The sequence below is a fragment of the Palaemon carinicauda genome, chromosome 45 (genome assembly GCF_036898095.1).
Source record: "Palaemon carinicauda isolate YSFRI2023 chromosome 45, ASM3689809v2, whole genome shotgun sequence".
Lineage (NCBI taxonomy): Eukaryota > Metazoa > Arthropoda > Malacostraca > Decapoda > Palaemonidae > Palaemon > Palaemon carinicauda.
Genome location: NC_090769.1, coordinates 3946029 through 3961028, shown reverse-complemented (window position 1 = coordinate 3961028; position 15000 = coordinate 3946029). Strand labels below are relative to the sequence as shown.

The 15000-nt window shown below is 33.5% G+C and overlaps 1 protein-coding gene across 4 annotated transcripts in view; it reads left to right on the top strand.

Moving 5' to 3' along the window:
* LOC137634604 (cyclic GMP-AMP synthase-like receptor 1) overlaps positions 1-15000 on the top strand; it is a 26740-nt gene that overhangs the window by 10824 nt on the left and 916 nt on the right. The window contains exons 1-2 of one of the 4 annotated variants that reach the window (XM_068367060.1): positions 2054-3182; positions 13579-15000. The exon at positions 13579-15000 is cut by the window's right edge and continues 916 nt beyond it. In XM_068367060.1, the coding sequence (XP_068223161.1) occupies positions 2137-3168 (1032 nt within the window). In that variant the 5' untranslated portion in view covers positions 2054-2136 and the 3' untranslated portion in view covers positions 3169-3182; positions 13579-15000. Of the gene's footprint in view, positions 1-2053; positions 3183-6338; positions 7458-10515; positions 11630-13578 lie in introns of those variants that run through there. The other 3 variants (XM_068367061.1, XM_068367057.1, XM_068367058.1) reach the window with 3 other exon arrangements.

Below are 15000 nucleotides of genomic sequence, written 5' to 3'. Positions count from 1 at the left end.
ATTCTTGCAGATATTTTGTATAAAGTTTAACGAGTTTTCTATTATGAAATCTCCTCCATCTATTATTAAATCAACTGTTAGGTAATCTTCTCCTGCTGCTTTTCCTCTTTTCATGCCTTTCCATACTTTTCCTACTGTTACGTTTGGTACTGGCCCAGGTTTTTCATTATTTCTCTTGGCGAAGTTATCTCTTAATATCACTATTGTATAGAAATCATCTGCAATTTCTATCTCTCCATCTCCATTATTATTATTATTATAATTATTATTATAATTATTATTATAATTATTATTATAATTATTATTATTACTTGCTAAGCTACAACCTTAGTTGGAAAAGCAGGATGCAATAATCCCAGGGGCTCCAACAGAGAAAATAGCTCAGCGAGGAAAGGGAAAAAATAAAATAAAATATTTTAAGAAGAGTAATATCAAAATAAATATTTCCTATGTAAACTATAAAAACGAACAAAACAAGGGGAAGAGAAATAAGATAGAATAGTGTATCCAAGTGTACTCTCAAGCAAGAGAGGGTTAATAATATATCAATTTTCATCCTTTAAAGCAAACATCTGTTGGTGCCTCATTCCAAGTCTTCTTTTCATCAATATGATGCCTTTCCCTTTCTTTAGTGTTTCCTCTATTTTGGTCTGATAGTGTTTACGAATATCTTAGGTGTTTAGAGTCAATTCTTTTTAGCGAGGCAGATTTGCACAGACTCGCAGCGGTGCCCTTTTAGCTCGGTAAAGTTTCCTGATCGCTGATTGGTTGGACAAGATAATTCTAACCAATCAGATAGCAGGTATTTTGTATGTTTATTGTTTGGGTTAGGTCTGGACATTCTATTTCATCTCTGTTGGATTTTACCCTCATTTCCAATCTTTTGTTTTTCTTAGGTTTTTGGTCTTTTCTGGTAGTTTTCCTTGATGTTGTTTAGGAACTTTTCCACCTATATATATATATATATATATATATATATATATATATATATATATATATATATATATATATATGTATGTATATATGTATATATATGTATATATATGTATGTATATATATATATGTATGTATATATATATATATATGTATGTATATATATATATATATATATATGTATGTATTTATATATATATGTATATATATGTATGTATTTATATATATGTATGTGTATATATATATATATATATATATATGTATGTATGTATATATATATGTATATATATGTATGTATGTATATACATATATATGTATATATGTGTATATATATACACACATATATGTGTGTATATATATACACATGTGTGTGTGTATATATATATATATATATATATATATATATATATATATATATATATATATATATATATACACACTAATGTGGATTGTCGTCATAACCTTTAGAGAACGTGTGTTATAAAAAACAAGTTTCCAAACAATTTTATAAGTCCGCACACATCTGTTTTGTTGTAATTATTTTGTTATCAAAATTCTGAGAAAACCAATTAAAAAAAAAAGGACGATGATAGTACTTAACATTAGATAACATATCTACTCGTACGAATCATGACTGGTAGGGCTCCATGGCCCATGGCCTTCTCAGCTACCCTCAAGTACCTTCAGGTAACCCAGCTACCCCCATCCCCTTTTCTACCACTGAAGTATAGGTACCGACTGATGACCAAAAGTTTGAGTAGTAAATGGTGATCTTGAATTTATGTGCTGAATATAATTCAAAGAATTAGTTGATTTATAAGTGAATTCAAAACATTTCATTTCCTTCAATTCAATGTTTCCTTTGTCTTTGAAGGAAGGAGATTGACCAGCCCAATGTAATCCTTTGTGAGATGTATCGAGACATTTAATTGAATTTCTTAAAAGAAGGATATTATGCAACTGCCGCCTAAAGTAAAATTAATGGAGACAACACGGAAACGGGGCCCCGACTTGTCGTGGACTTGTTAGATTCGCGTTACACTTGCGTCCTGTATCGCCATGCGGCTTGTAGATAACGGGTAACGATAACGCACTTTGGGACTGATTAGGAATTTAGTGCTTCGTTTGTGCTTGTGTCAGTAGCAGTGTTCTTGGTACCAAAGAACTTTGGCCTTTTTTTGTGTCCAAAAAGAACAACCAAAGATGGGTGACAGTAACAAAGACGCTCTACAGATATTAGGCCAATTGAGCCGTGAAGTCACACCTCAAGTAGAAAGTAATCGGGAACTCGGTAGTGATTTTTTAACCAAATTCCTAGCAACCTTAGTAAGTCATGCGCCTGATTCCTTTGCGATCACTACGATTCATGGCGGCAGTTCTTATGAGAATTTGGCAGTGGATAACGAAGCCGATTTTGACATCACAGTGTCGCTAGGGAGAGAATTCGTCTCTGAGAATTTCGACGTTGAGCGAGACCCCAGTGGATTTTTCATTCTTGAAGCCAGACAACAAATGAGGTACCTGGATTGCAACAATTTGCTAGACACTTCCAAGCTACGGGCAGGTATTTTTGATGCCTTGCGATGTCACATTGACCAAGTGGTGATTCCTGATACCACAATTACACATGAAGAAGATCTATCTGCTGTAATCGTACAGTTGCAAGAGACAACTGGCCTCAGACGTAAAGTGTCCATAGATATGGTTCCCCAAATTCCTTTTCGCACCTGGGGTCAGTGTCCTGACTTATTGCCTTTGCAAGAAATGCCAGAATGTCTTCAAGAATATATCAAGAGGACCAGCGAAAAAAATCCTTGTATGTTCTTTTCTCTCGGAATCTCGAAAGCAGAAAGGTTTCCAAATTCAGACCAGTTATTCAACATCTCGTTTTCCTTGCTGGAGAAGAATTTCGTCAATGAAGAGATAGACATCCGAGACATGGTTCGACTGGTGAAATACATCGCCAAGAAGCGCCATTGGAAGGACAATCACCATTTCAAGTCGTTTTATGCCAAAAGAGTCGCTTTGAAACACTACGACGAGCTCAAAGGAATGGAACCTTGGGACGGGTGTCAACGATTGCTGCAGAGGTTGGAGGAGCAGGTGACCAATCATCGCGTCATCGATGGGTACTTCGTCAGGAATCAGCCCCTCAGGGAATGGACATACGACGAGGCTCAGGAGTTCATTAGAGAAATTAGGACCGTCAAGGGAATGCTTATCAGTGACATCTAAATTGAATTTAACAGGTAATAGGTTAAGGTATATATATTAATTACTACTATTTAAGTATTAAAATAAGTTCAGACTATTCCTTAAAAGTATATATTTCAAATACAACGCTAACAGCTGTTTTCCATCTATTCTATATGGGGGGGAGGGGGGGGGGCAAAAATACATCTTCCAAAGATTCCTTTATTATTATTATTATTATTATTATTATTATTATTATTATTATTATTATTATTATTATTATTATTATTATTAATTGCTAATCTACAACCTTAGTTGGAAAAGCAGGATGCTATAAGCCTGGCGGCCCCAACAGGGAAAATAGCCTAGTGAAGAATGGAAACAAGGAAAAATAAAACTTTAAAAACAGTAACTACGTTAAAATAAATATTTCTTATATAAACTGTGAAGACTTAAACAAAATGAGAGGAAGAGATCTAATATAGAATAGTGTGCCCGAGTGTACCCTCAAGCAAGAGAACTCTAACCCAAGACAGTGGAAGACCAAGGTACAGAGGCTATGGCACTACCCAAGACTAGAGAACACTCTTCTACCCATACCAAGAGGAAAGTATTGTTTTTTTAAAAGATTAAATTTCCCTCTTGAATGATTAAGGACAGGACAGTGGCATAGAGATTGACTGTATTTTAAGCGTTGATAACTTCTCTTGCAATTAACTTATTTCCTTTCCTCACTGGGTTACTTTTTCCTGTTGGAACCCTTGTGCATATAGCATTCTGCTTTTCCAACTAGGGTTATAGCTTAGCAAGTATTATTATTATTAATAATAATAGAAATAATGATAATAATAATAATAATGGTGATAATAATAATAATAATAATAAAAATAATAATAATAATAATAATAATAATAATAATAATAATAATGAGGAGGAGGAGGAGGATAATGATAATAATGATGATAATTATAATAATAATAATAATAATAATAGTGATGATGAGGATGATGATGATAATAATGATGATAATGATAATAATGATAATAATGATAATAATGATAATAATGATGATCATTATAATAATAGATAATAATAATAAATAATAATAATAATCAGTGGCCAGGCTTTACACAATCAATATATTTGGATCTTCTAAACTTAAATTCTGTCTCGTATCAAATGATCTTCCATCAACCCCCGAAATATGTTTTGGTAGAGAGAGAGAGAGAGAGAGAGAGAGAGAGAGAGAGAGAGAGAGAGAGAGAGAGAGGAGAGAGAGAGAGAGAGAGAAGGAAAATCGACTTTTCAGATTTAATGTTGATAAGATTTGGAAGTGTCTATAAATTGGGAATCCACTTTTTTCAATTCTTAGGCTATTTATATTTACGTCTCTATATAGGCCTATTTCAATATATATGTAGTAATAATGCAGTATATATATATATATATATATATATATATATATATATATATATATATATATATATATATATATATATATATATACATAGAGAGAGAGAGAGAGAGAGAGAGAGAGAGAGAGAGAGAGAGAGAGAGAGAGAGAGAGAGAGAGAGAGAGAATTGTGTTTGTATATATGTTTATGTATTGGTATATATATGATTGTGTTTATACGTGTATATATATACTGTGTATATATATATATATATATATATATATATATATATATATATATATATATAAATACACATACATACACACATACGATAACTTGTTGACGTGATAATGACGATAATTTTCTTATCTAGATATTAATCTTTGGCACCATCGTTCAATTAGGTCAAAGTTGCAGCAAATGTTTTTATTTTGACCAGGCTGACTTGAGTCGTTTCATAGTTTATATATGACATATCTGTTTTGACGTTGTTAATAGTTTATGTATGACATATATGTTTTGACGTTGTTACTGTTTTTAGAATGATTTATTGTTAGTTTATTCTCATCATTTATTTATTTCCTTATTTCCTTTCTCCACTGGGCTATATGAACTATAAAAACTTGAACAAAACAAGAGGAAGATAAGTAAGATAGAATAGTGTGCCCAAGTGTACCCTCAAGCAAGAGAGGGTTAATAATATATCAATTTTCATCCTTTAAAGCAAACATTTGTTGGTGCCTCATTCCAAGTCTTCTTTTCACCAACATGATGTCTTTTCCTTTCTTTAGTGTTTCCTCTATTTTGGTCTGATAGTGTTTACGAATATCTTAGGTGTTTATAGTCAATTCTTTTTAGCGAGGCAGATTTGTACAGACTCGCAGCGGTGCCCTTTTAGCTCGGAAAAGTTTCCTGATCGCTGATTGGTTGGACAAGATGATTCTAACCAATCGGCGATCAGGTGTTTAGTATGTTTATAGTTTGGGTTAGTTCTGGTCCTTCTAGTTCATCTTTGCTGGATTTTATCCTCATTTCTAATCTTTTTTTTCTTAGGTTTTTGGTCTTTTCTGGTAGTTTTCCTTGATGTTGTTTAGGAACTTTTCCACCTATTTATATATATATATATATATATATATATATATATATATATATATATATATATATATATATACAAACATTTTTATAAGTCCGCACACATCCGTTTTGTTGTAATTATTTTGTTATCAAAATTCTGGGAAAACCAATTAATTAGAAAAAAAAAAAAAAAAGGACGATCATAGTACTTGACATTAGATAACATATCTACTCGTACGAATCATGACTGGTAGGGCTCCATGGCCCATGGCCCTCTCAGCTACCCTCAAGTACCTTCAGGTACCCCAGCTACCCCCATCCCCTTTTCTACCACTGAAGTATAGGTACCGACTGATGACCAAAAATTTGAGTAGTAAATGGTGTTCTTGAATTCATGTGCTGAATATAATTCAAAGAATTAGTTGATTTATAAGTGAATTCAAACCATTTCATTTCCTTCAATTCAATGTTTCCTTTGTCTTTGAAGGAAGGAGATTCACCAGGCCAATGTAATCCTTTGTGAAATGTATCGAGACATTAAAATGAATTTCCTAAAAGAGAGATATTATGCAACTGCCGCTTTCAGTAAAATGAATGGAGACAACACGGAAACGGGGCCCCGACTTGTCGTGGACTTGTTAGATTCGAGTTACACTTGCGTCCTGTATCGCCATGCGGTTTGTAGATAACGGGTAACGATAACGCACTTTGGGACTGATTAGGAATTTAGTGCTTCGTTGGCGCTTGTGTCAGTAGCAGTGTTCTTGGTACCAAAGAACTTTGGCCTTTTTTTTGTGTCCAAAAAGAACTTCCAAGGATGGGTGACAGTAACAAAGACGCTCTGCAGATATTAGGCCAATTGAGCCGTGAAGTCACACCTCAAGTAAAAAGTAATCGGGAACTCGTTAGTGATTTTTTAACTAAATTCCTAGCAACCTTAGTAAGTCATACGCCTAATTCCTATACAGTCACAGCGTTTCATGGTGGCAGTTCTTATGAGAATTTGGCAGTGGATAACAAAGCCGATTTTGACATCACAGTGTCGCTAGGGAGAGAATTCGTCTCTGAGAACTTCGACGTTGAGCGAGACCCCAGTGGATTTTTCATTCTTGAAGCCAGACAACAAATGAGGCACCTGGATTGCAACAATTTGCTAGACTCTCCCAGGCTACGGGCAAGTATTTTTGGTGCCTTGCGATGTCACATTGACCAAGTGGTGATTCCTGATACCACAATTACACATGAAGATGGTCTAGCTGCCGTAGTCGTACAGTTGCAAGAGACAACTGGCCTCAGACGTAAAGTGTCCATAGATATGGTTCCCCAAATTCCTTTTCGCACCTGGGGTCAGTTTCCTGACTTATTGCCTTTGGAAGAAATGCCAGAATGTCTTCAAAAATATATTAAGAGGACCAGCGAAAAAAATCCTTGTATGTTCTTTTCTCTCGGAATCCCGAAAGCAGAAAGGTTTCCGAATTCAGACCAGTTATTCAACATCTCGTTTTCCTTGCTGGAGAAGAATTTCCTCAATGAAGAGACAGACATCCGAGACATGGTTCGACTGGTGAAATACATAGCCAAGAGGCGTAATTGGAAGGACAACCACCATTTCAAGTCGTTTTATGCCAAGAGAGTCGCCTTGAAACACTACGACGAGCTCAAAGGAATGGAACCTTGGGACGGGTGTCAGCGATTGCTGCAGAGGTTGGAGGAGCAGGTGGCCAATCATCGCGTCATCGATGGGTACTTCGTCAGGAATCAGCCCCTCAGGGAATGGACATACGACGAGGCTCAGGATTTCATTAGAGAAATTAGGACCGTCAAGGGAATGCTTATCAGTGACATCTAAATTGAATTTAACAGGTAATAGACCTATCTCGATATGCATTAGTTTTTTCCTTTCTGTTTCATCGGTTACTCCCTGTTGTGTCCATGTCCTTTGATATTTTCCCAATGAAGATAAAGTATATAGGTTAATTACTATTAATAAACTACTTGAGGTTAAGGTATATATATTAATTACTACTATTTAAGTATTGAAATAAGTTCAGACTATTCCTTAAAAGTATATATTTCAAATACAACGCTAATGGCTGTTTTCCTTCTATTCTATATGGGAGGCTAAAAATACATCTACCAAAGATTCTTTTATTATTATTATTATTATTATTATTATTATTATTATTATTATTATTATTATTAATTGCTAATCTACAACCTTAGTTGGAAAAGCAGGATGCCATAAGCCTGGGGTCCCCAGCAGGAAAAATAGCCCAGTGAAGAAAGAAAACAAGGAAAAATAAAACTTTTTAAAAACTAACTACGTTAAAATAAATATTTCCTATATAAATTGTAAAAGCTTCAACAAAATAAGAGGAAGAGATCTAATATAGAATAGTGTGCCCGAGTGTACCCTCAAACAAGAGACCTCTAACCCAAGACAGTGGAAGACCAAGGTACAGAGGCTATGGCACTACCCAAGACTAGAGAACACTCTTCTACCCATACCAAGAGGAAAGTATTGTTTCTTTAAAAGTTTAAATTTCCCTCTTGAATGATTAAGGACAAGACAGTGGCATAGAGATTGACTGTATTTTAAGCGTTGATAACTTCTCGCGTAATTTCCTTATTTCCTTTCCTCACTGGGTTACTTTCTCCTTTTGTAGTCCTTGGGCTTATGGCTTTCTGCTTTTCCAACTAGGGTTATAGCTTAGCAAGTATTGATAGTAATAATAATAATAAAAATAATAATTAATAAATAATAATAATAATAATAATAATAATAATAATCAGTGGCCAGGCTTTACACGATCAATATATTTGGATCTTCTAAATTTTAATTGTGTCTCGTATCAAATGATCTTCCATCAATTCTCGAAATATGTTTTGGTAGCGAGAGAGAGAGAGAGAGAGAGAGAGAGAGAGAGAGAGAGAGAGAGAGAGAGAGAGAGAGAAAATCGACTTTTCAGATTTAATGTTGACAAGATTTGGAAGTGTCTATAAATTGGGAATCCAATTTTTTCAATTCTTAGGCTATTTTTATTTACGTCTCTATATAGGCCTATTTCGATATATGTAGTAGTAATGCAGTATATATATATATGTATATATATATATATAGAGAGAGAGAGAGAGAGAGAGAGAGAGAGAGAGAGAGAGAGAGAGAGAGAGAGAGAGAGAGAGAGAGAGTTTGTATATATATTTATGTATGGGTATATATGATTGTGTTTATACGTGTATATATATATATATATATATATATATATATATATATATATATATATATATAAATACACATACATACACACATACGATAACTTGTTGACGTGATAATGACGATAATTTTCTTATCTAGATATTAATCTTTGGCACCATCGTTCAATTAGGTCAAAGTTGCAGCAAATGTTTTTATTTTGACCAGGCTGACTTGAGTCGTTTCATAGTTTATATATGGCATATCTGTTTTGACGTTGTTAATAGTTTATGTATTGACATATATGTTTTGACGTTGTTACTGTTTTTAGAATGATTTATTGTTAATTTATTCTCATCATTTATTTATTTCCTTATTTCCTTTCTCCACTGGGCTATATAAACTATAAAAACTTGAACAAAACAAGAGGAAGAGAAGTAAGATAGACTAGTGTGCCCAAGTGTACCCTCAAGCAAGACAGGGTTAATAATATATCAATTTTCATCCTTTAAAGCAAACATTTGTTGGTGCCGCATTCCAAGTCTTCTTTTCATCAATATGATGCTTTTTCCTTTCTTTAGTGTTTCCTCTAATTTGGTCTGATAGTGTTTACGAATATCTTAGGTGTTTATAGTCAATTCTTTTTAGCGAGGCAGATTTGCACAGACTCGCAGCGGTGCCCTTTTAGCTCGGTAAAGTTTCCTGATCGCTGATTGGTTGGACAAGATGATTCTAACCAATCATCGATCAGGTGTTTAGTATGTTTATTGTTTGGGTTAGTTCTGGTCATTCTAGTTCATCTCTGCTGGATTTTACCCTCATCTCTAATAATTTCTTTATTAGGTTTTTGTTTTTTTCTGGTAGTTTTCCTTTATCTTGTTTAGGAACTTTTCCACCTATATGTATATATATATATATATATATATATATATATATATATATATATATATATATATATATATATATATATATATACACACACACACACACATATATATATATATATATATATATATATATATATATATATATATATATTATATATATATACACATACATACATACATACAAACAATTTTATAAGTCCGCACACATCCGTTTTGTTGTAATTATTTTGTTATCAAAATTCTGGGAAAACCAATTAATTAAAAAAAAAAAAAAAAAAAAGGACGATGATAGTACTTGACATTAGATAACATATCTACTCGTATGAATCATGACTGGTAGGGCTCCATGGCCCATGGCCCTCTCAGCTACCCTCAAGTACCTTCAGGTACCCCAGCTACCCCCATCCCCTTTTCTACCACTGAAGTATAGGTACCGACTGATGACCAAAAGTTTGAGTAGTAAATGGCGTTCTTGAATTTATCTGCAGAATATAATTCAAAGATTTAGTTGATTTTTAAGTCAATTCAAACCATTTCATTTCCTTCAATTCAATGTTTTCTATGTCTTTGAAGGAAGGAGACTAACCAGCCCAATGTAATCCTTTGTGAAATGTGTCGAGACATTAAATTGAATTTCTTAAAAGAAGGATATTATGCAACTGCCGCCTTCAGTAAAATGAATGGAGACAACACGGAAACGGGGCCCCGACTTGTCCTGGACTTGTTAGATTCGTGTTACACTTGCGTCCCGTATCGCCATGCGGTTTGTAGATAACGGGTAACGATAACGCACTTTGGGACTGATTACTGATTAGTAATCTAGTGCTTCGTTGGTGCTTGTGTCAGTAGCAGTGTTCTTTGGTACCAAAGAACTTTGGCCTTTTTTGTGTCCAAAAAGAACAACCAAGGATGGGTGACAGTAACAAAGACGCTCTGCAGATATTAGGCCAATTGAGCCGTGAAGTCACACCTCAAGTTAAAAGTAATCGGGAACTCGTTAGTGATTTTTTAACTAAATTACTAGCAACCCTCGTAAGTCCTACGCCCGATTGCTTTGAGGCCACTATGATTCATGGTGGCAGTTCTTATGAGAATTTGGCAGTGGATAACAAAGCCGATTTTGACATCACAGTGTCGCTAGGGAGAGAATTTGTCTCCGAGAACTTCGACGTTGAGCGAGACCCCAGTGGATTTTTCATTCTTGAGGCCAAACAACAAATGAGGTACCTGGATTGCAACAATTTGCTAGACACTTCCAAGCTACGGGCAGGTATTTTTGATGCCTTGCGATGTCACATTGACCAAGTGGTGATTCCTGATACGACAATTACACATGAAGAAGGTCTATCTGCTGTAATCGTACAGTTGCAAGAGACAACTGGCCTCAGACGAAAAGTGTCCATAGATTTGGTTCCCCAAATTCCTTTTCGCACCTGGGGTCAGTGTCCTAACTTACTGCCTTTGCAAAAAATGCCAGAATATCTTCAAGAATATATCAAGAGAACCAGCGAAAAAAATCCTTGTATGTTCTTTTCTCTCGGAATCCCGAAAGCTGGAAGGTTTCCGAATTCAGACCAGTTATTCAACATCTCGTTTTCCTTGCTGGAGAAGAATTTCGTTAATGAAGACACAGACATCCGAGACATGGTTCGACTGGTGAAATACATCGCCAAGAGGCGTAATTGGAAGGACAACCACCATTTCAAGTCGTTTTATGCCAAGAGAGTCGCTTTGAAACACTACGACGAGCTCAAAGGAATGGAACCTTGGGACGGGTGTCAGCAATTGCTGCAGAGGTTGGAGGAGCAGGTGGCCAATCAACAGGTCATCGATGGGTACTTCGTCGGAAATCAGCCTCTCAGGGAATGGACATACTACGAGGCTCAGGAATTCATTAGAGAAATTAGGACCGTCAAGGGAATGCTTATCAGTGACATCTAAATTGAATTTAACAGGTAATAGACCTATCTCGATATGCATTAGTTTTTTCCTTTCTGTTTCATCGGTTACTCAGTTTCTTTTTCCCTGTTGTGTCCATGTCCTTTGATATTTTCCCAATGAAGATAAAGTATATAGGTTAATTACTATTAATAAACTACTTGAGGTTAAGGTATATATATTAATTACTACTATTTAAGTATTAAAATAAGTTCAGACTATTTCTTAAAAGTATATATTTCAAATACAACGCTAACGGCTGTTTTCCATCTATTTTGTATTTGAGGCAAAAAATACATCTACCAAAGATTCTTTTATTATTATTATTATTATTATTATTATTATTATTATTATTATTATTCTTAATATTGATTGCTAAGCTACAACCCTAATTGGAAAAGCAGGATGTTATAAGCCTGGCGGCCCCAACAGGGAAAATAGCCTAGTGAAGAATGGAAACAAGGAAAAATAAAACTTTTTAAAAACAGTAACTACGTTAAAATAAATATTTCTTATATAAACTGTAAATACTTACACAAAATAAGTGGAAGAGATCTAATATAGAAGTGTGCCCGAGTGTACCCTCAAGCAAGAGAACTCTAACCCAAGACAGAGGAAGACCAAGGTCTGTAGGCTATAGTACTACCTAAAACTAGAGAACAATAGTTGTGTTTTGGAGTGTCCTCCTAGAAGAGCTGCTTATCATAGCTAAAGAGTCTCTTCTACCCTTACCAAGAGGGAAAGTATTGACAGTTTACAATATGCCTCCATACCGATTGACAAAATACATATCCCCTTTATGAATTGAATTATGTTTCTTAAAAGTTTAAATTTCCCTCTTGAATGATTAAGGACAGGACAATGGCATAGAGATTGACCATATTTTCATTGTTAATAACTTCTCTTGTTATTTCCTTATATTCATTCCTCACTGGGTTACTTTCTCCTTTTGTAGTCCTTGGGCTTATGGCTTTCTGCTTTTTCAACTAGGGTTATAGCTTAGCATGTATTATTATTAATAATAATAATAGAAATAATAATAATAATAATAATAATAATAGTAATAATAATGATGGTGAGGATGATAATAATAATAATAATAATAATGATGAGGAGGAGGATAATGATAATAATGATGATAATTATAATAATAATGATAATAATAATAATAATGATGATGAGGATGATAATGATAATAATGATGATAATTATAATAATGATAATAATAATAGATAATAATAATAAATAATGATAATAAATAATAATAATAAATAATAATAACAATCAGTGGCCACGCTTTACACAACCAATATATTTGGATCTTCTAAACTATAATTGTATCTCGTATCAAATGATCTTACATTAACCCTCGAAATATGTTTTGATAGTGTGTGTGTGTGTGTGTGTGAGAGAGAGAGAGAGAGAGAGAGAGAGAGAGAGAGAGAGAGAAAGAGAGAGAGAGAGAGAGAGAGAGAGAGAGAATCGACTTTTCAGATTTAATGATGATAAAGATTTAGAAGTGTCTATGAATTGGGAATCCACTTTTTTCAATTCTTAGGTTCCTTTATTTACGTCTCAAAATGTTTAAATATACATCGAGTAATAATACAGTAATATATATATATATATATATATATATATATATATATGTGTGTGTGTGTATATACACATACATACATACACACATACGATAACTTGTTGACGTGATAATGATGATAATATCCTTATCAGTTACAGGTGTCAACCAGTTTTTAGGTTCACATGAAAATCGGATTTGATGCAATATTTTGAAAATTCTATTATTGATTTTGTTATTAGAAGCAGTAACAAATAATAAATATACATTTTTATTTATTTATTATCATTACTTTTACCATTCATTATTTGTTGGGTATTTTCTTTGTTCAAGACATTATTATATTGTTTTGCATTTGAATATCACTCACCTTACTTAATTTCTTTTCAGTAATCCTGGATGAACGTATAGGAAAGTGGATGGAACTTGAACAACTGAACATGTGAAAATCTGACGTCATCCAAAAGTCTATGATTAATTTAACTCTTCAATCGAAAATAAATGACACAAAAGAGATTGTCAATCGAAAATAAATGACACAAAAGAGATTATGTTCAAATATGACTATTTCGAGGTTTTGCTTTAGTAAGATAAAACAGGGTTTGAATAATCACTAGAATAATCGATTACTTATAAATAGGTATCAAATGATAAGATAAACTCTCGGTTAATCTGATAAATTGTTCTATGATTGTCTTTGATAAAGAAACGGTCTAGTAAAGTCTTTATATGTCACTTTCCTGAGAAAGGTAATTTCATGAAGGGAACTATTAATGTTTTGATTATTAATTACAGATATATCTCTTTTCATGAGTAATGTTTTACAAGTAAAAAACGTATTCGGGAAGGAACTATTAATTTTATTTAGTATCAATTACAGAGATCCCTTTTATTCATGCGTAATGTTTTACAAGTATATATAAGAAAACTTTTTTTTTCTTTGATGTAATGACTAGGTAAATTTTTACTAATGCATTCATTAAGAGTTCGATTTGATTTTTTTTAAGTCATGACTTATTCTCGCTGCTGTGCTTGGAAAAGGAGATAGCAAAAACGAAAAGAGGACTTGAAGGAACAAGAGAACGGAAAAGAAAAAAGAGAAAAATTCAAGAGAAAAGAGAAGTTGTGAGATCTATCAAAACTTCAAGCCCCATGTACCATCAGCGTTGAATAAAAGGTTTTGTTTTCCTGCTGTGAATTATTTTGTTGGAAAAAGCAATTAATGTAGAATATTGATTTTATTTTTAACATAATCTCTTTGGATTCCTGGAATCTAATTGGGTTCCTGAAATCTGGATTCTTTGAATCTATTTGGATTCCTGAAATCTGAATTCTTTGAATGTATTTGGATTGCTGGATTCTATTTTGATTCCTGGAATCTCTTTGGACTCCTGGAATCTGGATTCTTGGAATCTGTTTGGATTTTTGGAATAGATTTGGATTCCTGGAATCTGGATTCTCGGAATTTATGTGGATTCCTGAAATCTATTTGTAATCCTGGAACCTATTTGGATTCCTGGAACATACTTGGATTCCTGAAACCTACTTGGATTTCTGATCGCTCCTGTAATGCTTTTAGGTTATCCTTACTGATATTACTGTGAGTTCCAAAGCTACTTATATTATCTGAACTTTGTGCACATTTTTGTGTGTGTTAGCAAACATTTTTAGACCAAATTCCTTAGAAAATCCTATACATGTTATAGGCAAAAATTGCTTGAAATTTCCATACAGGTTTTTGGTATTAGCTGTGTGAAAAAATTCCTTGAAATTTATAGGCAATACATCATTGAAGAGATTTAAAAAAGAAAT